Source organism: Neomonachus schauinslandi, chromosome 14, assembly GCF_002201575.2.
Source record: "Neomonachus schauinslandi chromosome 14, ASM220157v2, whole genome shotgun sequence".
Lineage (NCBI taxonomy): Eukaryota > Metazoa > Chordata > Mammalia > Carnivora > Phocidae > Neomonachus > Neomonachus schauinslandi.
In genome coordinates, this window is record NC_058416.1 from 59,523,005 (window position 1) to 59,550,995 (window position 27,991).

General features: G+C 43.5%; 1 protein-coding gene across 1 annotated transcript; it reads left to right on the plus strand.

Annotated features, from left to right (window-relative positions):
• The first annotated feature begins 19,369 nt into the window (after positions 1–19,369).
• TXNDC2 (thioredoxin domain containing 2) lies at positions 19,370–21,482 on the plus strand. The gene is made up of 3 exons (XM_021689479.2): positions 19,370–19,463; positions 19,600–19,707; positions 20,002–21,482. Exons 1-3 carry the CDS (start codon positions 19,370–19,372, stop codon positions 21,480–21,482), a joined length of 1,683 nt encoding a protein of 560 aa, XP_021545154.1.
• Positions 21,483–27,991: the final 6,509 nt, after the last annotated feature.

A 27,991-nucleotide genomic window follows, 5' to 3' on the forward strand; every position in this document is an offset into this window, starting at 1 on the left:
CCAAGTTTGTCTTTTTCTTATAATGTTCAGTAGGATCATTTTTTTTAAAAAATCACATTTACCTCAGAATAAAGCATGGTGATTCCCCAGAGATATTTGGGTACCGGTACATACAAAGACATGTGTAGGGGGTGTTCACTGGCACTGTTTGCAATAGCAAAATGTCTTCCCCTAAGGAAATCAGTAATAAAATGTGGCACAACCACATGATGAACACTGTACGGTAATTAAAATGAATGCAAGATCTCTCGTGAACCAACCACGTATCTCAAAACAGAATGTGGCGTGCAGGGCTACATACTGCACACCCCCAAGGGAGCCACTCTCCTAGTGGCCTGTGTGAATGGAACCTCAGGAGTTAATGCAGCACACAGCCTGAGCAACAGAGCTGTGGCCTGAACAAGTGAATAAAGCAAGTTAAAGAAGTACAAACGCATACAAATTCACACAAAAACAATCATGAATGTTGTTTGTGAACATGTGTGTGTAGAAATAAAGGAGGAATTAGAAAGCAAAACATCAACTTCATGATAGTGCTCACCTCTGGGGAGGCAGCAAGTAGACAGGATCAGGGAGGGGAACAAAGGACATTTAACTGGCAGTAATTTCTATTAATTTTATGATAGAAAAATCTGAAGCCAATATGACAAAATGATAGCATTTGGTAATTTCAAGGTATGTGCTTTATTAGTCAATGCATTTTGCTGTATTAAGTTATTTGAAAGAGAGGCCATGGAAACAAGAAACAATGAAGGATGAAGCTGACTTTGTAAATGTGCTAGAAAGAATCATAAGTGTAATTGCCAACTTAATTCTCAGTAAATTTTACAAGGCTGACTTAGGCCCATCCTTTCATCATCCCAGCTGCCCCCGCCTGCCCACACAGACTTCCTCTTGCATGCCTGTGCATCTTGTACTTTGTGTGCAAAGCACTGTTTGATGTGTCGATGGACACGGAAAAGAGTGCGAAGAGGGAGGAAGGCAGTGCCTCGTGTACTCAGCATTCAAGTCCCTCCCGTGCTGGGAAGCTGCTTGCAATATGCAATCAAACAAGAAACAAAATAAAAACCACCCTCACCAAGAGACCCGGTGTTCCAGTTTTGTGAGAAAATAAGCCTCTCTTTTGCATCTCCTAGGAAGTGGTTACCCCTTTATGGCAATGTGGGGAAATGTTTTAGAACAGCCCAACGGATTGTTGGATTTAGCCTGAAAATGTGCAGCCCAGTCTTCTTCAATAGCATTCTATACAGACGGCCCTGCCTCTCCCCCGTCCGTCAGTCCTGCTTTGTCCCAGCCTGGGGGTTTATTTCATAGGAGCCAGGGTCTGAGGAGTTGTGCACTAAGGCACCTCACATGTTTTTACAAAACAACTGGTTGACTTATGGACTCTGGGGAACAAGGGCAGAAAGTCCAGAGCTTTACTCGGCTTGACGACCGAGGACTGCCTGTGGATGTTCTGAGTAGTCATTAAACATTTCCTGCTCAGCAAATGTCCCAAGAGTGAGGCTTGAGGTTAGAAGAGGAGGGAGATCTCATCCTAATTTCATGAGCATCTGTCTCCAGAAGCGTCTTCTCTGAAGTTTCGAGACTACAGCCCCATGTGGTTCTGCTGGCTTCTTGTACATCCATGAAGCTCCCTCTTCTCCTTCATTCCAGTGTTTATGGAGACACCAGACAGATAATACCGAGCATTGGCAGGCATCCTGAAGATGGGCGTTCTTGTACATGCCTGTCAAGAGTGCAAATCCAGTCTTTCTAGAAAGTGGTTTGATAATGTGTATCTGAGACATTTGAAAAGACTACATCCTATGACCCACGAATCCTATTTTTCTATTTGTAGGAATTAAGTGTATGTGCTTTTGTGTTTGTGTGTATGTACATATGTGTGTGTATATATGCGTATATATGTGTGTGTTATACGTATAACATACATACACATTACCTATTACTGAATATGTATTCATCCAAAACTTAGTGTCTTAAAACCATGAACACCTATATCTTACGGTATCTGTGGGCAGGATTTGGTAACAGCTTAGCTGGGTGGTTCCAGTGCGAGGTCCTTAACAGGTGAATTGGGGATGTCGGCTGGGGCTGCAGCGTCTGAAGTCTTGACTGCCTCCCTCACGGGGCTCTTGGCAGGACGCCCCATTTCCTTGCCAGGGGGGCCTCTCCGTACACTGCTCAAGTGACCTCATGTCGTGCGAGCTGGCTAGCGCAGATTTATTCATTAGTGATATGCACATACTAAGGTGTTTGTCCCGGTATCATTTATAATAATGAAAGCTTGGGATAATCCAAATAATCTATGATTGGAAATTAAATAAAAATTAAAAAATAAATTAAAAATTAAATAAATAAATTATAATAGAACCACAAAATAGAATACCGTAATCATTAAAAATGACAGTATTCAAAATCAGTATACGGCCACAAGAGTCAGAGGTATGAAAATTTACTCTTTTCTTTTTTCTGCCATATCTTCATTTCTACCTTGAGCCCCCTTTCTGTGTAATGTGGAAAGCTGGATGTGGTCGCCCAGCTAGTTTGACCTCATCGACTCAGTAGCTTCTTCCATCACTGTGGGCTTAAGTGTATTCTCAAGATCGAACCCTCATTTTCTCCCAGGGGTGGCTGAAGGGGTGGCCAGAAAGCACTGGAGCTTCTGGAGGGCCGCTGTAGTGTTCCTGGGTCTCATTGTCTGGCCCACACAGTGGTCTCTCTCTGTCTCCCTTGTCTTGTGCACCTAGCCCCCCTCAACTCTGCTTTTGCACCCCATATGAAGCTTCTGGGAAGATTTTGGATGGAAGCATGAGCTCCTCTGGGGTCCTCAGAGATTGGTAGGGCAACAGCCTGGGCTGGAGTGGGGGGCTCTGTCAGCAGAAGATTCCCTCTATTTTTTTTTTTTTAAGATTTTATTTATTTATTTGACAGAGACAGACACAGCGAGAGCAGGAACGTAAGCAGGGGGAGTGGGAGAGGGAAAAGCAGGCTTCCCGCAGAGCAGGGAGCCCGATGCGGGGCTCGATCCCAGGACCCTGGGATCGTGACCCGAGCCAAAGGCAGACGCCTAACGACTGAGCCACCCAGGTGCCCCAGAAGATTCCCTCTATTGCTGGGGTTGTGTTACTGGAGTTCCCTGATGACAGCCTGCGGTGGGGTGCAGTTCTCATTCCTCTTTCTGGGAGGCTGGTGGGAAGTTGGTGCTGGGCCCACCTTACTCAGATTGTATCTGCATGTGAGCTCTCTCAACTTCTCCATTGCTCCCTACCCATAGCCCAGTGGGTGTGGGAGTGAGGAGAAGCAGGCTATAATTCATACTATCTTTGTCAGGGCTTGCCTTTTCGAGTTCCAAAATCCTCTGCTTACATGAAGACTTTATTGCCCCAACTGGGGCACTTTTGAGAGTGAAGGGGATGCTGTTACTATCAAGCTGGGACAACAGGATTAAGTTGGAGAGTCTCAGGCACACTAGGACACATGGTCATTCTGGTCCAGCCTCTTACCCATCTAGCAAGGTGGAAGGTGGTGTTGGAGAGGTGGGGCAGAAAACTCAGGAGTTCCTGGATAAGTATCTCTTCACAGCTGTCTTGGTAAAGTCATCCATCCATCCATCCATCCATCCATTCATCCAAGAAGTATTTGTCAAGGGCTACTATGAGCTGGTGCTGAATGAGCCCTCCGTGCTCCATCAGACATATGCAATTTCCAAGCTTACAAAGGAGGAAACAAATATAAGGGAAAAGACAAAAGAAACCAAGAATGGCAGGAATGAGAAGGAGATGTTCCTTTAAGGGTAGACAGGGCAGCTTGACTGGGAGGGGCCCGGTGACCACAGGGCTAGGAATCAGCCCACCCCTTACTCATTATAAGATCCTGAACAAGTTCCTTGGTTTCTGTCAGCCTCAGTTTTCACCTGTCAAATGGGGATAGTGCCCACATCACAGGTTTGATGTCAACACTAAGTGGAATTGTTGTGTAAGGCTTAGTCCAGACCACCTCGTGGCCACGGTTAGGCCACTGGCTGCAACATTTGCCCTGGATTTGTGAAGTGACCTAGTTGCCACTTTCTTATTTTTGTTCCTTTCCCTGAAGGAATGTGATAGATTAAGATCAAGAAATCTAGGGGCACCTGGGTGGCTCAGTCGTTAAGCGTCTGCCTTTGGCTCAGGGCATGATCCCGGGGTCCTGGGATGGAGCCCCCGTGTCAGGCTCCCTGCTCAGGGGGAGTCTCCTTCTCCCTTTCCCTCTGCCCCTCCCCCAGTTTGTGCTCGTGAGTGCATGCACACACACTCTCTCTCAAATAAATAAATAAAATCTTAAAAATAAAAAGAAAAGAAATGTAGTGTCAGTCCACCTGAGACTGACCCCCCAGCTCTGTAATTTGCTGGCAGTCGGATGTTTGGCAGATTAATGTCTCTAAGCCCCAGTTTCCTTGTATGCAAAATGCAGAAAATAATTCCTCCCCAGTTCTGGAATCCGAAGAGCTCCGTGAGTGGAGAGGTTTTTCCTCAGTTTCGCATGGACTCATTTGGAGTAAAACTAGATCTGAGCTGATCCGATGATGTTTACAGTCATTATTTCTCCAGCCAGGGGTGAATATCTGCACTGTTAGCTGCAGAAATACTCTGGTGTTTGCTTCTAGGATCCCATCCCTGACTCTGCCGGGTGTTCATAATAGAGGCACTGCATTACTTTTATAAAATCCAAACAAAATTCGGAATTCTGCAGACACCTGCCCCCAGGTGTCATCTAAGGTACCAGGAGCTCGTCATAGCACTTCCCTCGCAGGTGTGTCCTGAGGATGGAGGGCGAGCGGGTGACGAGAGCCCTTCCCACGTGGGAGCTCCAGGCAGCTGCTGTTTATGCGGATGGCAACCCCAGCCAAGGCTTCTGAGCGGCTCTCACCCTGCAGAAAGCACTTTTTATCATCCCAGCACCAAGCAAAAGCGCAGAACCAGGAACAGCTAACGTGAATACAGCCGCTTGCTATGTGCCGGGCACCGTCCCAGGCGTTTTACAGCACATTGCCTCTTTTTATTTTTACCACCCTCTTTGTTGTTACCCTATTACTCCATCACCAGTATTACCTCCATTCTACAGATGAAGAAACCGAGGCACAGGAGGTTAAGTAAATTGCCCAAGACCAGAGATTAGTAAGAGAGACAGAAGGCAAACATTAGCTACTCTTACTCTTTCCTCTTCTTTTTCTTTTTTTATAAAAAAAAAAAGGAAAGAGCTTTTTTGAGGTATAATAGACATATTACATTAGTTCCTGGTATACAACATAACGATTCATTATTTGTATCTATTCTGAAATGATCACCACAATAAGTTTACTTAACATCCACCACTACACGTAGTTACAGGTTTTTTTCCTTGTAATGAGACCTTCGAAGATCTATTCTCTTAGCGACCTTCTTTTTTTTTTCCTAAGATTTTATTTATTTATTTGAGAGAAAGAGAGCACAAGTGGGGGAGGAAGGGCAGAGAGGGGAGAAGCAGGCTCCTCGCTGGGCAGGGAGCTCCATCCCAGGACCCTGAGATTGGGACTGGAGCCAAAGGCAGACACTTAACCGACGGAGCACCCCAGGCGTCCCCTCTTAGCAACTTTCAAATTTATGATCCAGTTTTATAAACTATAGTCACCATGTTGTACATGATGTGCTCTGGACTTACTTCTTTTATAACTGGGATTTTGTAGCTTTTGACCCCCTTCTCTTTTTTTCCTTTCTTTGCTCTCATTATAAGCTCTGTAAATACAAAGGCACGGAAGGAAAGGAGATCTACCTTCACTGAATACTTGCCGCGAGCTAAATACTTTCAAGTTGTATCTCATTTCAGCCGTAAAACGAATCTGGGTGGGGGATGCACTGTTGTTCTCATCTGTGCGGAAGGAGCACGGGGCGCTTCACTGACTCTCAATCTCGTGGTTACTCGCAGGGTAACCTCCATCCCTGCTGAGGCCCAGCTCTCCGGAGGAAGCGGGGGCTGGGCAGCTCAAGGCTAAGCAGTTCAGGCCAGAAGGGCCAAATCACTCCATTAGCGAGATTTGCTGGTTTCAAGGAACTATTATCTGGTCCCAAAGTGCAGGCGTGACTCTCCTTGACCCACCGCTCTGGCAGCTTGATTGATCTTTTCCATATCCCTGACCTCAATGTTGACACCATTTGCTCAGCCCTGACCAAAGTTCTTAACTAGCTTTTTGAAATTACACTGGCATCAGGGTCCCGCAATTTTGATGCGGCAGGGCCCAAGGCCCTGAATACGCTCCTGAGAACCCAGTGCCAAACCGGTGTCCCCAAGCGGGCCTGGGTGACCCGAGAGCGGCCAGCCTCCTCTGCTCTCCTTCACCTCGCATTTTCTCTTGATGGGTACCTAATTCCCTCTCCTTTCCTCGTCCTTTGGAAAAGGATCCCAACTCACTTCTAAAGCATGTCCCATGTTTTTTCTTTCTTCTGTCTTAAAGTCCTCCTGCGCTGCTTCCCACCTGTCGTCAACTTACGTATACCCATAAACCTTCTCTAGAGGTGATCAGCTGCCTGCCATGTCCTTCCCCCCAAGCTCCTCTCTCTCTCCTCCACACTAATGAAATCCTTAAAAGAGAATCTTGATCTTCTATTCATTCACTCGTCACCTGAATTTAGAATTGGGCCGCTATCCCTCATCCTGCACTTTCAAAGGGATATATATATGGAGGGACCACCTACCTACTTGCCTCTCTCTCCTCATTCTCCCTGCATCCCTGTAGGAACTTGAGGGTGTGGACCTCCCCCCCCACTGCAGTTCTTCCTTTTCTGGATTGGGCTCTATGCTTCCCTTAACTTCTTTCATGCACCTGTTCATTTCCCTTTGCTCAATCTTCTTAGACTCCTAGCTGCTTAAGTGCAGGTGGCTCCTGCAAACAGGCTCCCGATTCTGCTCAATTGATCCCCCCTTTTTATGATCTCATCCAATTTGATGATTTTGACTATTGCTTCTAGGTGTTTGACTTCCAAACTGTGGTCTGGCCTGGCTTCTTTCAGGAGATGGGAACTTGTTTGTCAGCTGCCAGGAGGGTGCACACATGGGTGCCCCGCTCCAGGTGCCAAAGCCCTGTTGGGTCCTCGCAGAACCTCCTCCACCTGGTCACCTGTCGCTGCCCGCCCTGCAGTCCCTCGGTGGCTCAGACTTCAAATGTGAGAGTCTGTGTCAACTTCCCCTAGGTGTTTGTCAAACGATGGAAATTCTATTCCTGGAATTTCTTGAACCTTTTTAACCCTCTTTCCCCTCTCCGAGTGTAGGCTTTTGATATATTCTCTCTTAACTATTGCGATGGCTCCTTAGCAGATCTCTGAGGTCTGTCTTTGGCCCACAAGTCTGTCGTTGAGATGTTGAATCGCCTAAAGTACAGATCAGATTATGGCATCTCCTCAAAACTTTCTGTGACGCCCTACTGCAAATGCAATGAAATTCCTAGTCTAAGACATGTGCTGAAATATCCCTCTCATTTGAACCTGGCCTCTGTCTCTCCCCAGCATAGGCTGGGGCCTGCCCCCTCCCGCCTCACCACATGGTTGCACCGTGGCTCTCCTCCGCCCTGGAAAGCCATCCCTATCTGCTCCTCTCTCCTGGCTTCTAGGAGCTTTCTCGTGTCTTCCCCGGGGGAGTAACAGCCCTTCTTCTAATCTCTGTAGAGTTTGGGGTAGCAGGTTAGCCCGTAAGTTAAAGTCAAACAATGTTTACCCTAGGTAGTACATTTTTCACTCAATACAATGAGTCTAGAATTAAATTGTCATTTTAATGCTCTATACTCAGTTAATTAGGTATTACCTCAGAAGATCAAGAAAGAAGAGAAACTCAATGGAATACTACTCAGCCATCAAAAAAATGAAATCTTGCCATTTGCAATGATGTGGACGGAGCTAGAGGGTATTATGCTGAGCGAAAGAAGTCAATCAGAGAAAGACATGTATCATATGATCTCACTCATATGTGGAATTTAAGAAACAAAACAGAGGATCATAGGGGAAGGGAAGGAAAAATAAAATAAGAGACATTTTATTTATTATTAAGAGACTCTTAACTCTAGGGAACAAACTGAGGGTTGCTGGAGGGGAGGAGGGTGAGGGGATGGGGTAACTGGGTGATGGTCATTAAGGAGGGCACGTGGTGTAATTAGCACTGGGTGTTATACGCAACTGATGAATCACTGAACTCTACCTCTGAAACCAATGATACACTATATGTTAATTAATTGAATTTAAATAAGATTTTTAAAAATTAAAAAAAAAAAGAAAGAAGAGAAACTCACAGGCAAGTTTTCCTTGAGTGTTTGTTACATTGCACACCAGGCCAAAGACTGGAGAGGCCAAGGAAATCTCTCGTATCTTTAAGAAGCTTACACATGGATTAAGCAGAATTTATGGATTTGTGCCATGTGACATCATTTCAGTCAATGTATGGTGTTGACAGGAAAGCCTGGGTGGCCAGGATGAAGTGTGGGGGTGTGACATTTTAATTCTTTTTTGGTTTAAACACTTACTTTCCGGGTTTTGATTTTGTACCTGGTATGGATGGTTTGGAAAAGTCTTACAGGAATAGTTTCTTTTACCACTCTCCTGTTTCTTTATTCAGAGGTCAAGGTAGGGGTGGTGGTCTGCCAGATCCTAATAAAGATAATGTTAGCAAAAAATTTTTTTAAGTTAACTTTTTTCATGTAAACCTTCTTCAATGGCTTCTTATTATACATGCTTAATCCATTCATGCCTTTATCCATCCAGTCACTAAGTGGTCATGGAATGCCACACTCACTTATGGTGAGGATGAGCTTGGGTCCTTCCCAGGAAGGTCAGTGTTGTGACCCTGAGCATCAAAGCCACAATTCACGTGCCAAGAGATGTTCAATGGGAACTGTTGTTTTGCTCTGCCTCACTGTGGGTGCTATTTATCCAGCTACACTCTGGAGTCTGCTAACCTGCTTGTCTTTAGCAGGTGGGTATTGGGAGAGTCAAGGAACCAAGGGCAAAGAGCAAAGTCCTTGCACTAGGAGTGAGGAGCTGGGTCATGTGCATTTTTAAATTTTCTGTAGCAACCTATCGATATTAAAACCATCAAACTGACAACTCACCTGAATCTTACCAAAGCATCTCCAAACAGACTTTTCTAGTAAATATTCACACAGGAGAGCTTTAAATGTTATACCAGGAGTCTTTCCAATGACAAAAATGTTGATTAAATATTAGGACAAAGGGACTGAGTAAAGTCAATAGTCTACTCTTTCTTGAGTAAAACATAGATATCACTGTGCCTAGAGCTGATGAGGAATGAATGAGGTACAAGGGCGTGAGATCTCTACCTTAGATAAAATACTGATTGTTCATGACAAATCCTCCATGTGACAGTCATTTGGAGGTAGAAAAGAAAAGCATTCACTTGGAATTTAAAAGAAAAAAAAAAAGTTCTTTCCCATTAAAAATGTCCATTCTTGACTTTTTGGGTAATCTAGAAAAATAGAAGGAATCATAAGCGATTTATCAATCCACCTTGCCACTCAAAGCGCTTAGAATGTTTATTTAAAAAAGATTTTATTTTTTTATGTAATCTCTACACCCAGTGTGGGACTTGAACCCACAACCCTGAGATCGAGAGTCACATATTCCACCGACTGAGTCAGCCAGGTGCCCCCAAAGCACTTAGGATGTTTTAGGAGTTTTGCTAGTGTTTGTTATTATGACACTGACAAACTAGGTAAAAAATAATTTTATAACAGATGTTCAAATGGGATTTATGGCTGTATTTATTTTACGTGAGCCCACAGCAACATCTTTCAGATTTCGGGGATGTTCTAAAGGAAAGTAGGATCTGGTGGGTGAACCTAGTAAAACCCAAGGGAAACTGACTCTAACTCTGTGTAATGACTTGCCCAACTGATTGTTTTCTGATCTCTTTAGCAAAAAATACTTAAATAGCAGTCACATCAATGACAAAAAAATAGGATGGAAATATGAAATGTAGATAACTTTACACTCAGAGCAATCAGTGCTGAAATGAAGGCTTCTATGAAGATGAGCATTCCTATATTTTAGTGGTGAGCACACAACCATGCTCTGTTGATCTAATTACAAAATAATTCTCGGGTCGCCTGGGTGGTTCAGTCGGTTCAGCGTCTGCCTTTGGCTCAGGTCATGATCTCAGGGTCCTGGGATCGAGCCCCACGTCGGGCTCCCTGCTCAGCAGGGAGCCTGCTTCTCCCTCTCCCTCTGCCTGCCGCTCCCCCTGCTTGTGCTCTCTTTCTCTGTCAAATAAATAAATAAAATCTTAAAAAAAATAATTCTTAATGAAGAGTGACTCTGTGATGACTGCTTCTCTTTTGAAGCAATATTCTCTATCAGTTAACACGTACGTGATTAGAACCACATAAAACTGTAGTTGAATCCTCCAGTTAAATCCCTGCAGAGGTGCCTGTTCTCCAGGAGCTGACATGTCAGTGCAGCATGAGACCCCTGCATGAGGGGCACCATCCTCACCACCCATCGAGGCCCTCATCCAGTCTCTGTCCCTCCTCTTTACTTATGTAAAGTCTTACGAATACAGAACATCTCAAAGATTAATGCAGCAAACCCATGTATTAACAAATATTAACGGGCGCCTGGGTGGCTCAGTTGGTTAGGCGACTGCCTTCGGCTCAGGTCATGATCCTGGAGTCCCTGGATCGAGTCCCGCATCGGGCTCCCTGCTCGGCGGGGAGTCTGCTTCTCCCTCTCCCACTCCCCGTTTGTGTTCCCTCTCTCGCTGTGTCTTTCTCTGTCAAATAAATAAAATCTTTAAAAAAAACCAAAACAAATATTAACATTTCATTTCTAACATTGGTGATATACATGCACACACATATTTAATTAAGCAAAATGAAATTGAATTTAACTGACAAAGCTGAAGTCCCTTTTAATCTTCTTTCCAGACCCATTTCCCTTCTCCCTTCACCTGCTCAAAGCAATTAGTATAGTGAGTGTTGTGGATAGCCTTTGAGCCAAGTTTTCTCTTTATTTTGTATATTTAAACATATAAATACATATATATGCATATGTCTGTATATGTAATAAATGATATCGCTTATATTTCGGAATAGAAACCCCATTTTTTGGCATGTGTTTTCCTCATTACAATAAAAACCCTAAGGAGGTATCCACAGGGTCTGTTCACCTCTTTATCCCTGGTGTGTAACCTCATTTGTATCCTGTGTAAATACTCAACAAAAGTTGTTGAACTGAATAATATCTGCCAGTATATTACGAAATATTATGAAGTGGTATTAATTGGTGTTTTTACTATGGTGGATGCACACACATACACATACACATACCCACACACGCATCTATGCATGCACTTGGATCCCCAGAAGAGTTCAAATAGCATTTCTCTGGCCATGGAGCTCCTTCTTCTATAGGGGGCTTCCGTATCTCTTCAGTGTGCTCCCCCCTTCACATGCCTATCTGCTTTTCCCCTCCCCTGTCCTGCTCTGGCCCCCTCTGGCCATCTGAGCCCATCCCCTGAGGCCCTTGAGAGTCTGCCAAGACTGCCTCCGACCACCGTTGCTACCAAAGGCACCGTGGCAATGCCATCCAGCAGATTTCTTTCTGAGCGCCCACTCTCTGGAGCTCTAGATGTTCAGAAAAGTCAGTGTGTAACCCACCGGAAGAGGGAAACTCCATCTCCCTACTCCCTTCTGTTGATTCCTCAGTTAAGCTGCTTTGTGCAGGGTCCCCTTCCAGCTGTACAGGATGCCCGGGAGGGGTCTCTCTTCCTGCCTCGCTTCTCCAGAATGCCGGTTCTTTCTTGCAAAAACAGTCACGAAGTCGGAACAGACCAATGCTCTTAGCTCCATCCTGGCAGGGTGCCAGGGTTTCAGACTCTACAAACAAAACTTTCTTCTGCTCAAACCTATGCTCTCTTGTCAGACACTGCTGACGCCGTGCTCCATGCACAGCCTGTTAGCGCTCACCTCTCTTCCCAAATAACCACTTCCTACAAACCCCTGCATTTCTCTCAGGTGGCTGCAGGGACAGGTAGAGCTCGTGCACAGGGCAAGCAGAAGTGCCTGACTTAATGTCCCTGGAAAGAGCGTTCAAAAGGAAGGAAGGAAGGATCACTTGAGGTATGCTCTGTACTCTCCCCCAGCCCCCAGGGGGAGCCACCCTTAATGCTCGTGGTGAAGCTGGCTTGATTCCCTCCCCACCACCCACCAATGTCTCCAGAGATCACCTCCCAAATAAACTACCTGCACTCAAATGCTTGTCTTAGATCTGCTTCTCATAGTTTAGTTAAAATGCATTCTTATCTATTCAGTGGTCAAAAAGAACCGTTGACACAAAAATCAGCATGGGGGATCTTAAACGTGTATTGCTAAGTGAAAGGAGTTAATCCAAGAAAGCTATATATAATAGGATCCCATTTATATGACATTCTGGAAAAGGCAAGACTATAGAGACAAAGCAGTGGCTGCCAGGAATTTGCAGGAGGGTGGGAGTTGACTAGGTGAAGCACAGGACATTTTTTAGAGCTGTGAAACTATTCTGTATGGTACTGTAGGGATGAATAATAATACTACCCTTTTGTCAAACCTATAGGACTCCACGGCACAGAGTGAAACTTAATGTATGCAAACTTGAAAAAAAAAAATGACCCAGAGGGCAGGGGATCCCAGAATGGAATGCAGAATGTGACAAATGAATATACCTATTACAAATGTATGGTATAATTTCACTAAGTGGCGTGGCGGGGGGGGGCGGGGGACAGAGAGGCTGACCTAAATAACTTTGGAAATGACTAGAAATGATAAGCCTAAAGACAAAAAGAACTGTACATAAGCATTGGGCTCTAGGTGTTGAAGTCGTTAACCATGGAGGGACAGGTTAATTATTCTGAAACCATTCTACACATATATTGGAATTGAATAAACTAGTAAATGAATGGCAGCCAGTGGGAACCAAATCACTTTTGGAATAGAAGGTTATAGACAAGCCTGGGGGAAATGCTACAATGAACCACGTGTTAATGAATTAAAGTCAAGGACTGAATTAAAGTCAACTCTCATATTTAGCTTAATATGGATACTGACATAGAAATAACTATACATGTGTGTAGGCACAGGTTAGCTACATCTATATGTAGTTCCTAGTTATGCTCACTTAGTCTAAAGGCAAAGGCACCCAGTATCAATGAACACACCTGGCTCAGATCTTGTTTTTCTAAATACCATTTTCCAATAAAAGGAAGCAGGGCTCATTACAGAAATGGGTGATTCTAGGGATATGGCAGTGAATCTACAGACTGAGCCTGGAGCATCTTGTAGTGCCCAAAAGTAAGGAAGTGCTCAACAGACAAAACCACAGGTGTGTATACAACAAAAGGACACAGGAACCATCTGAGAGTTCTCAATGGCCAAAGCTGGAACAATTTGAGCAACAAATAAATTTCATAGTACTGGATTATAATCCAAGGCATAAAATATTTCCAATATTTCCAGGGGCACCTGGGTGGCTCAGTGGGTTAAGCATCCGACTCTTGATTTTGGCTCAGGTCAAGATCTCAGGGTCATGAGGTCGAGCCCTGTGGCAGGCTCTGCACTGGGTGTGGAGCCTGCTTAAAATTCTCCCCACCCCCTGCCCCCTCTCAAAAAAATAAAATAAAAAATAAAATAAAATAAAATAAATGTCCATGAGTCCACACTAATGTAAATAAATGATTGAATAAATAAATATATGGAGGATGGGAGAGACAGATCTCTCAAACAGAAAAATTCCCAATAGTTTATGTAGATACTCCTCCCTCAAGGAGATGGGGCATAATCCCCACCCCTTGAGTATGGGCTTTACACAGTGACTTCCTTCCAAAGAGTACATTAAGGAAAGTGGAGAGAGAGTAATTTTATAGCAGAGGAACCTGACAATCACTACCTTGGCCAGGTGATCAAGGTCAACATCATCAGTGATAAGTCATGCTGATAACACTTTGAAATATTATCCCTTGATATGCTTAATTAATAATAAAGTGATTAAAATGGTACTTTACCGGGGCCCCTGGGTGGCTCAGTTGGTTAAGCGGCTGCCTTCGGCTCAGGTCATGATCCCAGGGTCCTGGGATTGAGCCCCACATCGGGCTCCCTGCTCGGCAGAGAGCCTGCTTCTCCCTCTCCCTCTGTCTGCTGCTCTGCCTATTTATGCTCTCTCTCTCTCTGTTAAATAAATAAAAATCTTTAAAAAAAATAAAATGGTATTTTACCTCTGTGGTCTTCCTCCCCCAAACACATAACCCTGGTCTGAGAAAAACACCAGACAAACCCCCAATTGAGGGACATTGTCCAAAATACCTGACCAGTACTCCCCCAAATCGTCCAAGGTCATGAAAAAAAAGAAAGTCTGAGAAACTGTCATAGTCCAGAGGAGCCCAAGGAGACATGACAACTAAATGCAATGTGGGATCCTGGAACAGAGAAAAAGACACAGGAGAAAGTCAATGAAATCTGAATCAAGTATAGCCTTTAGTTAATAATAACATATCAGTATTTGTTTTTAGTTGTGACACAGGTAATGTAAGATGTTAACAAGGGAAACTTGATGTGGGGTATATGAGAACTCTCTGCACGACCTTTGAATGTTTCTTGTAGATATAAATCTATTCTAAAATTAAAAATTTACATAAAACTGCATTTTCATGCTGCAACACCGTCTTCCCTCCTAGAATAAAAATTAGAAGGTATACAAGAGGTAAAGATGCAGAGAACTGGGATACCTGGGTGGTTCAGTCAGTTGAGCGTCTGCCTTTTGCTCAGGTCATGATCCCAGGGTCCTGGGATCAAGCCCCACATAGGGTTCCCTCCTCAGTGGGGAGCCTGCTTCTCCTCTTCCTTCCCGTTCATGCTCTGTTGCTGTCTCTGTCACTATCTCTGTCTGTCTCTCTCAAATAAATAAAATCTTTGAAAAAAAAAAAAGACACAGAGAACCCTCTCCTGCTTCAGTTTTTACTGTGATTAGTATAGAGAACTTGTGATTAATAGAGAGATTCTTTTACTTCCAAATCTCACATTGGAAATATGATTTCTAGCAGAGTTCTTACAAAATAACACAAAATGTCCTATTTTGTATCTTACAGTGTTGTAGTGTTGATTCATACTAAATTTTCCCACTTCCTGTCACCTATCCATTATGATAAATAACCAAAAGAGTCTGAATCTTTATAGGGAAAATGTTTTTATTAGTCCAGAGTAAATCGGTGGTTACTTTGATACATGCAGTATATAAAAAAATTAAGGCGCTGGGGCACTTGGGTGGCTCAGTTGGCTAGGTGTCTAACTCTTGATTTCAGCTCAGGTCATGGTCTTAGGGTTTTGAGATTGAGCCCTGCATCAGGCTCCGCTGGGCGTGGAGCCTGCTTAAGACTCTCTCCTTTTCCCTTTGCACTTCACTACACTCTCTAAAAAAAAAAAAAAAAAAAAGGAAGGAAGGAAGAAAAATTAAAGCTCTAAAGCTCTAAGTGTCTATCCGTGATCTTTTTTACTATCTGTCTGAGATGGCTAATTTTTCAATAAGTTAGCCAAAGGAATGACTTATAGACTGACTTCACTTTAAATTATTGGGATTCTCATTGGGAATTAAATCTGGAAAGTTTTAGCACTATTATTTTTATGGGTTTTATTATTATTATCATATGGGGCTGTGGAGGAGGCAGTCTTAGAAACTAGGAAGTTTATAAACAAATATACCATGAGAAGTGAAAATCATAGAAGACAAAATTGATGGATTTAACTACACAAAAATGGAAGCATTTGTATGTTGCTCCAAAAATATCATGAACAAAATTAAAAGACAAACTGAGAAAGACTATGACAATAACTGGCAAAATGTTAAGGGAATGAATGTATATGGAGCTGCCTCCCCTTTAAGAACTATCAAGCAAGGGGCGCCTGGGTGGCTCAGTTGGTTAAGCGACTGCCTTCGGCTCAGGTCATGATCCTGGAGTCCCTGGATCGAGTTCCGCATCGGGCTCCCTGCTCGGCAGGGAGCCTGCTTCTGCCTCTGACCCTCCCCCCTCTCATGTGCTCTCTCTCTCTCTCATTCTCTCTGTCTCAAATAAATAAATAAAATCTTTAAAAAAAAAAAACTATCAAGCAAGTGATACCACAGTTTGCAAAAGAAGAAATATAAATTGATGAAAAAATGTACCCAAATTCAACTTAATAAGGAAATGCAAATTAAGATACTAATGACATAACTTTCTTTGTCCATCAAATTGTACTTTCATACCTTGCTGATATTACAGATTGGAAGAGAAGTCTTTAAAATGTCTACCAATTGATCTAGGGATTCCATTTCTAGAATTTTATTCTAAGAAAATAATTAAGAATATGCAAAGGCGTTTATCCATAAATGTTTATTTTTATATTGCTTATTTATAACAGCAAATAATAAAAACAACCTTTATGTCCATCGATAGGAAATTGTTCAAATAAATTGTAGTTTGTCCATTCAAAGGAACATTAATCAGTCATTAAAAATGATTATGTAAGTCAGGGATCAGCCATTTGTGTTCATTGGCCAGTTGCCTGGTTTTGTAAATAAAGTTTTATTAGGACACAGCCATGCCCATTTGTATGGCTGCGTATTAGTTTGCTAGGGCCGTCATACCACTGACTGGGTGGCTTAAACCACAGAAATGTATTGTCTCACTGTTCTGGAGGTTAATAATCCAAAATCAAGGTGTCCAAAGGGTATGTTTTTTTCTGAACATTGTGAGGAAAAGATCTGTTCCAGGCCTCTCTCCTTGCTTTGTAAATGGCCATCGTCTGTGTCTTCGCTGGGTCTTACCTCCATGTGTGTCTGTGCCCAAATGCCCCCTTTCCCTAAGAATGCCAGTCATATTTGATTAGGAGCCCACCCTACTCCAGTATGACCTCATCTTAACTGATTACATCTGCAATGACCCTGTTTCCAGAAAAGGTCACATTTGGAGGTACTGGGGGCTAAGACTGCAGCATATGAATTTTGGGAAGGCGCCATTCATTCTGCGACAGCTGCTTGCATGCTACAGAGGCAGAGTTGAGTGGCTGTGACTGAGACCATGCAGTCTGCAAAGTCTAAAGTCGTCACTTTTCAGGAAAAGTTTGCTGACACCTGCTACAGGTTTTGATGGGGAGAAGATTCAAAAATATATTCTTAAATGAAAAGGATTACAATAGTACCTTTTGGAAAATTATCTCATTTGAAAATATCTATGTGCAAATAATGAGAAAGGCAAAGAATATACATCACAATATTGTTAGTGGTGATCCTTGAAGATCGGTACTTTGAGTAATTCTTTTCTTTTAACTTGTGTTTCCTAATGTTTCTATTATAAACATGTATTATTTTTGCAATTATAAAACCAAAAAATTTACACCAGCATAATGTATAAAAGCTAGACTGCCACGTTGTCTTTGTAAGCATGGGGTAGAAATGAATTTCCACACAGTATTTATTCCAAATTCTAGTGTGCTTCCCTATACTGCGGAGGCTGGAAATCCGAAAACCACATTTTTTGGACTCCCCTGGGGTTCTGGGTGCAAAATAGATTCTGCCAGTAGACGGACCTGCATGGGAAGAAAGCCATCATCCTGCAGCTTTGCCCCTCTCTGCCGGGGGCGTTCAGCTCTAGCTCTGAGCTAAGAGGGGGTTGGGCAGTGGCTGTCTCCCCCTTGGATTGCAGCTAGAGCGAAAGTTCTTGGAGTCAACAACGTTCTGATTCCCTGCCTTCCTGATATCATGGAGGCCGCTACCCCCTGGCAGCCCAGTTCTGCAGTGCTGCTCATTTTTCTAGAAATTATTCTAGGACACATAGCCGAGAGGCAGGCTTTCCAGCTATTTTATAATTAGATAAATCTTCCTGTGCCTAAAATAGCTGATTTATTGTTTCCATGACAGAACCACAACTGACATAAGGGTTCATGAGCAATTTGGGGACCAGCTTGTGCTAAAGGAAATTTTCTCCTGAAAGGACATTTTTTTGACAAGTTGAATGAAAATTATTCAGAGGCATCGATATTTCAAGTTGCTTGGACTCCATCTGAATTGCAGAATGAAGAGTAGAAATAATTGGAACCATTCTGCCAAATCTAAAACACAGCTCAGATCCCCCAAGTATAAATGCAACAGGGTCACAGATCTCCTCACTTTTATGAAGATATGCAAATAGAATGTGGCCTTAAACTTTTTCTACAGGGGATCTACTTTCTCCATGAGCCTTATCTCTAGGGGATTTGAGGAGGAATGGTGAGGGGCAGGATTCAATCTGCCTGTTTGTGAAATTTCAGCCCGATGAACACTTTTTCATTCTGGTAGCAGCTCAGTCTTTCTGATTCCTCCCATTTCTCCATAGTATCTGGGTGCACAGGGTCGTGTGGTCTGGTTGTGGCCCATCCCTCTGCCTCTGGTTTCCCATATGAAGTGGCTAGTCTGGTCTGGTCCCTAGACTGAGGACTGCTGAGGACCACTGGTCCCATCTTGGGGGTGGGCCACCATGTTCTTACCCACTGGTCGAGCCTATGACTCCAGTCCTTGCCTCTGGTCACAAATCCCCCTTCACAGTAGCTTCTTTCTTCTTCCTTGAGTTCCCCGTAGGTCTGCTGGTCTTCCCAGGACACTCCCAGCCCCACTGTAGGATATCCAGATCCCTGGCATGCGCACAGCAGGCTATGGGGCCAGGAGCCTGCCCCAGGCCCAAGAACCCAGTCATGCCCTCTGCCAGGGGCCCAAGCTGACATGTTGATATGGAGTCAATGAGGATGTGGGCTCTTCCTGGCCTCCCAAATGGAGCCCAGGCAAATACTCCTCTGCTGTCAGCTTTCCTCTGAACACATCTAACCTGGATCCATGCTGAGGTTTCATTCTTGAAGAGGGGAGGCCAGGACACATGTACCTGTTTCTCTTGGGTCCCCATCTATTTGGAATGAAGGGGTGATGTTTTCACTTCTTCTCAGTTAGGGAATTTCTCCATGTCATAATCTACTCCCTTCCAAATAGGTCAAACAGGACACCTGACAGTCAGGCAGGACTTTGTAGAGGAGGGTAACATGGCTAGGAAGAGACACTCAGATGGTTATGGTGGGTGAGTCAGAAAGGGGAAGCTGGGGCTGAAGAGTCCTAGAGGGAGGTTGTAGGAAAGTTGGTTTTGGGTTACCATCTTTTGGCAAACAGAACAGTTCAGGGTAGTATTTGGAGGACAGGCTTGGAACCTGCCCACCTACTAGCTTTGTGACCTTGAGCAAGTTACATAACCTGCCCAAGGCTCAACTTTCTTATTTGTAAAGTGGGGATCATAATGGCACTTACCTCAGTGGTTTGCTATGTTACAGGACATAATGCCTGTGAACGCACAGCAGGCACTCAGGCTGATGCACAGCTCGGCCGCCATAACCAAGGCTGTCACGAAACTATCAAATGCTACTGTTCTGAGTACCAAGAGGGAAAACCAGCTGTAAGTACTACCCACATGTAAGTTGTTACTTGTTGTATGATGTAGGTTGGCGAGTTTGGAAGAAGTTGGAGGGTACAACCTCGTCTTCACTGTGAGGCACGCATGAAGTATGAGTGGCTATGGACAAGGAACTGGAAGTGGAAAGTGATAGAGAGGGAGTCCCAGAAGAACCGAAAATGAGTCCAGAGAAACAAGAAGAAACCAGTCAAGGTGATGCCAATGGTAAGTGGGAGGGAGGAGGGCCATCTTAGGGACCTACATGCTTAGGGAGAAGGCAGCAGGATTGAAGCAGAGAAAAGTTGTAGTTTTAAAAAAGACAACTCTATATAAAGATCAGTGTAATCACATGCTGCCTGGCCTTCTGTTGAATATGATTATTCAAGTTGATACATCATTCATAAAACTACATTTGCGGGCTCTAAGAATGACATTTGTCTTCCCCAGAGTATGTGATAAGAATTTTTTTTGTTTCTTCTTTTGCACTTTATTTATTTATTTATTTATTTATTTGTTCAGAAAGTGCATTATTACAGGGTCTGTCCAGCCATGTGACTCCGTTGGTACCAGAATTCTTGGACCCAGCATGTATCCAGGAGAAGGCCTTGGCCCGTGAGGTAAACAACATACAACACATGCCTGCAAAGGAGTCCAGAGGTCCACAGCCCAAGGACATATTTCCCCCTGTATGGGGCGGTAGCATCTCCAATTCCTCAGCAAAAACCATACAGCCCAAGCAGGCTGACATCCCCAGTTTTTCAGCAAAACCCATCCTGCCCAAGCAGGCTGATACTCCAAGTTTGTCAGCAAGAACAATCCCACCCAAGCAGGCTGACACCCCCAACTCCCCAGAAAAAATTATCCCACTCAAGCAGACTGACATCTTCAATTTCTCAGCAAAACCCCTATCACCCAAGCAGGCTGACACCTCCAGTTTTTTAACCAAAATCATCCCACCTAAGCAGGGTGATACCTCCAATTCCCCAACTAAAACCACCCCATACAAACAGACTGATATCCTCAATTCCCCAGCCAAAACCATCCTACCCAAGCAGACTGACACCCCCAATTTTTCAGTAAGAACCACCCCCCCCAAGCAGGCTGACACCCCCAATTTTTCAGCAAAAATCATCCTATCCAAGCAGGCTGACACCCTCCATTCTTTAGAAAAAATTATCCCACCCAAACAAGATGACATCTCCAATTCCTCAGAAAAAATCACCCTGCCAAAGGAAGATGGCACGTCTGCTTCTTCAGAAAAGAACATCCCACGCAAGCAGGGTGACACCAATTCCCCAGTAAAATCCATCCTGCCTAAGCAGGGCAATAGCCCCAAGTTCTTAGCAAAATCCGTTCTGCCCAAAGGGGCCAACACCCCCAAGTTGTCAGCAAAAGCTTTCCAGTCTAAGCAGGTCAACAGCCCCAAGGTCTTAGCAAAAACCATCCTGTCCAAGCACAGCCACACTTCCAAGTCCTCAGAGGAAAGCCTCCTGCCCAGAGAGGGTGACATCAAGTCCTCAGAAGATACAATCCACCCCAAGGAGGGGGACATCACCAAGTCCTCAGAGGAAACCATTCAGTCCAAGAAGGGTGACATTCCCAAGTCCTCAGAAGAAGCCATCCATCCCATAGAAGGCAGTGTCCAGAAGCCATCAGAGACAAGGGAACTCTTGGAGGTGGACTCAGTGAAAATGATCCTGAGCAAGGAGGACTTTGAGTTGGCACTCAAGGAGGCCGGGGAGAAGCTGGTAGCCGTGGACTTCTCAGCCACCTGGTGTGGGCCTTGCAGGACCATCAGGCCCCTTTTCCGGTCCCTGTCCTTGAAGTATGAGGATGTGGTGTTCCTGGAAGTGGATGCTGATGAGTGTGAGGAGCTGGTGAGAGACCTGGAGATCATTTGCATCCCAACCTTTCAGTTTTATAAAAAAGAAGAAAAGGTGGGAGAATTTTGTGGTGCTATTAAAGAAAAACTTGAAGCAAGCATTGCAGAATTAAAGTAATTGTGAATTCTGAAAGCACTGTTAACAGTCAGCTGGTTATAGTTTGTGATTTTTTTATTTACGAAAAGAGATGAGACATAACGAAAGTATATGTCTGAATGACACCTGCTCATAAATGATGAAGTGTTAACTCCACCTTTTCAAAAAGTAGTAAAAGCACGAAAGCATGTTGTGACCATGCTTTCGTTGGTAGGAAAGGGTGATATTAGAATTTCCTTTGGTGGAGATTAGGAGTCTACCTGTCTCCTATTTTTTTGATCATGATTTTTTTGGAACTCATCCTTGAAAATTCAGTTCATTTGGTGTTAGTGGCAACATTGGAAATTTAGACAATTCTTCTGTAAAAGTACATGATTTAAAGATGAGTGGAGACTTCTTTTCTCATTTGGGGTTTCTGATAAGATGCTTTGGGAAATAAAGAATTTGAAAGGTTCACATATCCTACCTAACCTCCTCTAAGTGCGGGGAGTGCTACGGAGGTCTCAGGAAATCCCATGGGCTCACCAAGCCTGCGTGGGATTCCTTGGTGGCAGAGTCAAGACCAAGGCCATGTTCCCAGATCTCAAGTGCAGCAGGCCTCTTTCTACTAATCATGCCCACAAAATCCGAGATAGACCTCCCAGCTTCTGGTTTCTCAGACCAAGAGTTTTACTATTCAGGTCAAAGTCAGGGTGATCTTCAATGCCATTATGACATCAGCTCCCTGGTGACAGAGTTCCTACTTTGTCTCCTGGTAACTGGATTTCTGAAACCTGCTCCCAGACGTCTCAGAGCCCAGAGGCCCAGGTCTGGGTCACAGATGGTGGCTTGATCCAGAGTTTTTGTGTTTTAAAAAAATGTGTATGTGATACACACACATATAACAGCATGTATTTAATGTATACAATTTGATGAATTTGGGCATATGCATACACCCATGACATCATTACCACAGTCAAGGTAATAAACATGCCCCTCGCCTCCAGAGTTTCCCTGTGTGTACTCTTTTTTGTTATTGTGGTGACGGTGGTGGTGGTAAGAGTGCTTAACAGGAGATCTAACCTCTTAACCACAGTTTAAATGCACAATACTATGTTGTTAATGACAGGCACTCTGTTGTACAGCAAATCTCTAGAACTTACCCATTCTGGAGAACGGAAACTTCTACCCAGTGAGCAACAACTCCTCATGTCTCCCCCTATTCCTCGTCAGCCACCATCCTGTCTTCTGCTGGTCCAGTCTTTTAAAGAATTTGAACTAGTTGTCAACATTTCAAAAAACCAGGATTCCCTTTTAAACCTTGAATTCTAGCTTTTCTTGAAAAATTGTAAAATCTGGCAATCTGGGCTTGGGTTCCCTCAGGAAACCAATCTAATCTTAGAGGCTGAGTGGCACTGCCTCCCAACAGTGGTGAGGAACCTCTCTGGCTTCTTTTATATGGCTGAGTTGCAATCCCTATCTAAGTTAACCGCAGGAGGGGGCTGCCCCAGCAACTCCCACTCTGTGCATTATCTCAATCATAGACCTTATCTGAGCCATGAAAAATAACCACCTAACAATAGAAACAAAATGCCATGCATACCTGGACTTTTTTCCAAAAACATTTGGAATGACTTACATAAAGTATTAATGATAAGGCTAACAAATTCATGAAAATGAATAAGATGTCAACTGAGGCTCATATAATCACTCTGTCTGAGTGGCACATTTTGTTCTGAGCTTCTTAGCAGTGTGGATGGGGTGGGGGTGAGAAAAGGCAAACTCAGTAATACCCAGATATCATTACCCCAAAGGAGAAAACACTGGAATTTGAAAAATGAGTCAATGATTTCCCATAACTAAATTCTTGAATGAAAATTTTCATCTGGGAACCTCTGGATGAAGTTCTTGACAGTATTTTTTATAAGAAATTCAGAAACAATTCTCATATAGTTATTTCTGATAATAATCTCTCATAAAAGCCAAAGCTATGATCATAAACCACTTTTCAATGAGGGGATTTGGGAGTAGGGTACAAGCACATAGCTTTTATTTTCATATAAATGGACTCCTATTAATGATCCATATATCTATTCTTTTCTTCTGGTAGAGAGACCTTGCTCTGACTTTTTTCACTCAGATGTGTTCTTGTTTTCCATATTGAACAGGCTGGTTTTAATGTAACTTTATCTGCTTAGACATTTAGGAATTAACTCAACCCCTCCGCTACCAGAGCCCCTTTTGGATAACCTAGCCCTGCAACACTTTAGACTGTGTAATTTGGAGGACCAGGGACCTCCAAATCTAACATTAATGAGTTACACCAACAACTATTTCTGGAACTGTAGTATTGCAGGGTTTTTTTTAAATCATAGGTCTGTCTTTATGTTTAGGTTACTAAGTGATGACATGGACAATGACCTAAAGAAAACCCTTGAAAATAGTCGTGATAGATTTTTCAGGTGGTTTTAAACCATTCCTGATGTAAATCAAGGGAGGAAGGCAAAGCACAACTCTGCAAAGTCAACTCTGCAGGGTCAACACAGTGCAGAGCAAGTGGGGGCTCTTTGACATTCTAATTTATCCCTCCAGATGCAGGGATAAAATCTAAACTAACAGATAATCAATTCATGTCCTTCAAACTACCCACCCTAAGCACCATTTCTCCGGACTGTTTGGATAATAGTTAAACAGTAACCAGCTCAAAGCTCTGTTCTCTGGCACAAAGCTTGAGTATGGATGTTCTGTTTTGCTAATTAAGAATCATGCACTTAAAAAAAATGAACCAAGCAATTGTCATCACCTCTACTCTTGAGCATGAAGGAGAAATAAGAAGCATTTCTAATGAGAAAGAAGATTCCAGATAATCATATTGGCTGTGCATGATGACAATCTAACTAGAGCCCTAACAAGAATCAGTGGAAAACCTGTTTGCTTTGATAAGAAAACTCAACAACAGTGCCTGGGTGGCTCAGTCAGTTAAGTGTCTGACTCTTTTTATTTCGGCTCAGGTCATGATCTCAGGGTCATGGCATGGAGCCTGCTTAAGATTCTCTCTCTCCCTCTCTCTTTGCCCCCCTCCCCCTGCATGTGTGCTCTCTCTCTCTCTCTCTCTCAAAAAAAAAACCCAAACCAAACCAAACCAAACCAAAACTCAACAAAGTGGCAGTATTCCAAGTTATCTCCAATAATTCAATAGCTTCCTTTTGATTCAATGATAAGTGACTGGGAATCATTATGGAAAAAGGCCTCATTTACAATAGTGACAAAAAGAAAAATAAAACACCTGACAATAGTCCTAACAAGAACAGTAAGGATTTTTAGGACTAACTCTAAACACTTTGAGACAATACAAGTAGATCTGAATAAAGTGAGACACAGTCCATTTTCCATATTGATAAGGAAGATTGAAAAATGTTGAGTCTTTTCACTTGAGTAGACTTATTGTGATCCCAACCAACATCTCATTGAGATCATTGGGAGAACCTGACAAAACACTTAAAAATTCAAGAATAGATAGGAAAAAGTTTTAAGAAGTAATGAAGAGAAATTTGCCCTATCAGATAATAAAATGTGTAAGTAGTACAATACTTGTACAGTAAGTGTAGGGATACCAATAAAAGTACTGATGAAGGGGTCGCCTGGGTGGCTCAGTTGGTTAAGCAACTGCCTTCAGCTCAGGTCATGATCCTGGAGTCCCTGGATCAAGTCCCGCATCGGGCTCCCTGCTCAGCAGGGAGTCTGCTTCGTCCTCTGACCCTCCCCCCTCTCATGCTCTCTCTCTCTCATTCTCTCTCTCAAATAAATAAATAAATAAATATTTAAAAAAAAAAAAAGAAGTACTGATGAAGAAAGAAAAGAGAGTAAGGAAACATAATAGTAACCAAAATCAGACTACAGTATGTAAGTAGTAATATATTAATAAATAAATGTTTCCATTTGATCAAATGTGAGTGGGTAATTTAAAAAAAAATTGTTGAACATTAGGTTTCTAGGGACACCTGGGTGGCTCAATCTGCCTTAAGCTCAGGTCATGATCCCAGGGTCCTGGGATCGAGCCCCACATCGGGCTCCCTGCTCAGCGGGGAGCCTGCTTCTCTCTCTCTCCCTCTGTTGCTCCCCTTGCTTGTGATCATGCTCTCTCTCTCTATCAAATAAATAAATAAATAAATCTTAAAAAAACCCCCTCACATTAGGTTTCTAGGCCTCCATACTTGAAAAATCAGTTTCAGTATTTGTGGGTGGAGTCCAAGAATCTCTCCCCTTTGTCCAAGTTCAGCCACTCCCCCACCACAAGCTCCCATCCTGTGTGCGCTGTAGTCCCTAAACATGCTTCCTCTGGACAATTACTCTCCTGCAGAGCATCACCTTAATCTAATGCCCACTCATCTCCCCGGAAACCCACAGCCCTAGCCCATGAGGGTTGTCTTATCCCCAGATTGATCCTCTTCCCACAGTATTTCCTTCCTGAGGCTCAGTTACTCAGTGTGGAAAACCAGTGCTAGAGAGAAAGGGCTGCCCAGTCAGGCGTGGGGGAGAGATGGGGGGGGTTCTTTGCTGTCCAGGTTCCATATAAGAGGCTAGGGCTTGAGTGGGTTCAGTCTCCTTTGAAATTTCCCCCTTGGTAGGAATCCTCATTAGCATGCCCCTTATTGTTCTGATAATCCAGAACATTACTGTTGGAACAAACACGTTTCCACAACATAATCCCACCTCAGTGATTGAATTGCCTAACCCCATAAGGACCTTCCTCCCATAGGAACCTCTTCCTGTTCCTATAATTTGCAAGACTGCCTCTTTTCACATTACTAGATGGAGCATCCTTCCTTTGTACTCTCTCTCTCAGATTGGTTCCACAGGCCTAACAGGAATAAGAAAATAGGTTCATTGCTGAGTCATGTTTACAGGGTTTTATAAGATAAACTGAGGCATATTAAAATTTTTTATGAGTTTATTTGAGCAAAAATTGATTCCAACAGGGAAGTGCCAAACCGGAAATGGTTAGGTGCACTCTGCCAACAAGAGCCAGAGGAAGACTTGGTGTAGAGAAGGTGTGCGAGCAGAGAAAGGACATTATTTGATTGGCTGTAGCTTCAAGCCTAGTTGGCTGTTTGTGATTGGCTGTCCTTAAGTTTTGATTTCTTAACCTTGAGGCATTTACAGGCTTAGATTTTGTTTGTTTGCAGATCCACCAGGCCTTAGAGCCACCTCTAAGGTTAGATCTCCTGTTATTTAATTAATTTAACAAAGGCTAGAATTCAGCCCATTGAATTCTAGAGCAGAGGTGTGAGGGTGATTGTTAAATGCCTTTTAAGAGACTGGACAAGTCATTTGAGTTTCTGCCTTTGGCTCAGGTCATTATCCCAGGGTCCTGGGATTGAGCCCCATGTCGGGCTCTCTGCTCCGTGGGGAGCCTGCCGCTCCCCCTGCTTGTGCTCTCTCTCTCTCATTCTCTCTGTCAAATAAATAAATTAAAAAATATATATATACTGGCCAGATGTCTGAACTTCACTTATTGCATGGATGGCCTTCCTTCTCCTCATCAATGGAACAGCAGGTGGGAATGAGAAGAGTGGTTTGCTCTTCTAGATTCACTGACCAGAAAAAAAAAGGAGTAAAAAGATCAAAATACTAAAAACAGAATGATTCCTGTTTTCTGTAAAAATTGAATAAAGTATTGTTTTTTGTTTTTAAAGATTTTATTTATTTATTTGAGAGAGAGAGAATGAGAGAGAGCACATGAGAGTGGGGAGGGTCAGAGGGAGAAGCAGACTCCCCGCTGAGCAGGGAGCCCGATGCGGGACTTGATCCAGGGACTCCAGGATCATGACCTGAGCCGAAGGCAGTTGCTTAACCAACTGAGCCACCCAGGCGCCCTGTGTTACGAATAGTCTTAGAGATGAAATCCCCTAAGTTTTTCTGCTTGGAGATGAAGTGCCTAAGTGGTCAAGGAAGCCGTGGGGAAGGTGGTATATTTGTGTTTTGGTGGCAAGTGACAGAGATGCAACTCAAACCAGCAAAAATGGAGAATGTGTTGGATCTTGAAACTGGAAATTCTAAGGGGACAAAGTGTTTCAGGGGTACATGGAGGTTCAAACAACATCATCAAGACACTGATGTTTTCCACCTCTCAACTCAGCTACCCACCACACCCTCTCTAAAAAAAAAAGTGTGGGGGGCGTGGAGCCTGGGTGGCTCAGTTGGTTAAGCATCTGCCTTTGGCTCAGGTGATGATCTCGGGGGGTCCTGGGATCGATCCCCCATCGGGCTCCTTGCTCAGCGGGGAGCCTGCTTTTCCCTCTGCCCCTCCCCTTGCTCGTGCTCTCTCTTTCTCTCTCTCTCTCTCAAATAAATAAATAAATAAAATCTTAAAAAATTTTTTTTAAGGATCTCCTTTAACCAGGAGATCCTTTCACACCCACAGTGAAAATAGTCGCCCAGTGCAACAATGACAAACACTGGGATCCAGATAGCAGGGAGCTGGAGAAAGCCCAAGGCTGTAGCTTCAAGGTTTAGGAAAATCAGGATTTTCAAATTCCAGGGTGGAAAAA

Excerpts from the sequence above, each read along its gene's own strand:
- TXNDC2 (XM_021689479.2), top strand. The coding sequence starts at position 19,370 with ATGCCTGTGAACGCACAGCAGGCACTCAGGCTGATGCACAGCTCGGCC. Across the intron at positions 19,464-19,599 it reads ATCAAATGCTACTGTTCTGA|TGGCTATGGACAAGGAACTG; the intron begins GTACCAAGAGGG and ends ATGAAGTATGAG. Across the intron at positions 19,708-20,001 it reads CAGTCAAGGTGATGCCAATG|AAAGTGCATTATTACAGGGT; the intron begins GTAAGTGGGAGG and ends TTATTTGTTCAG.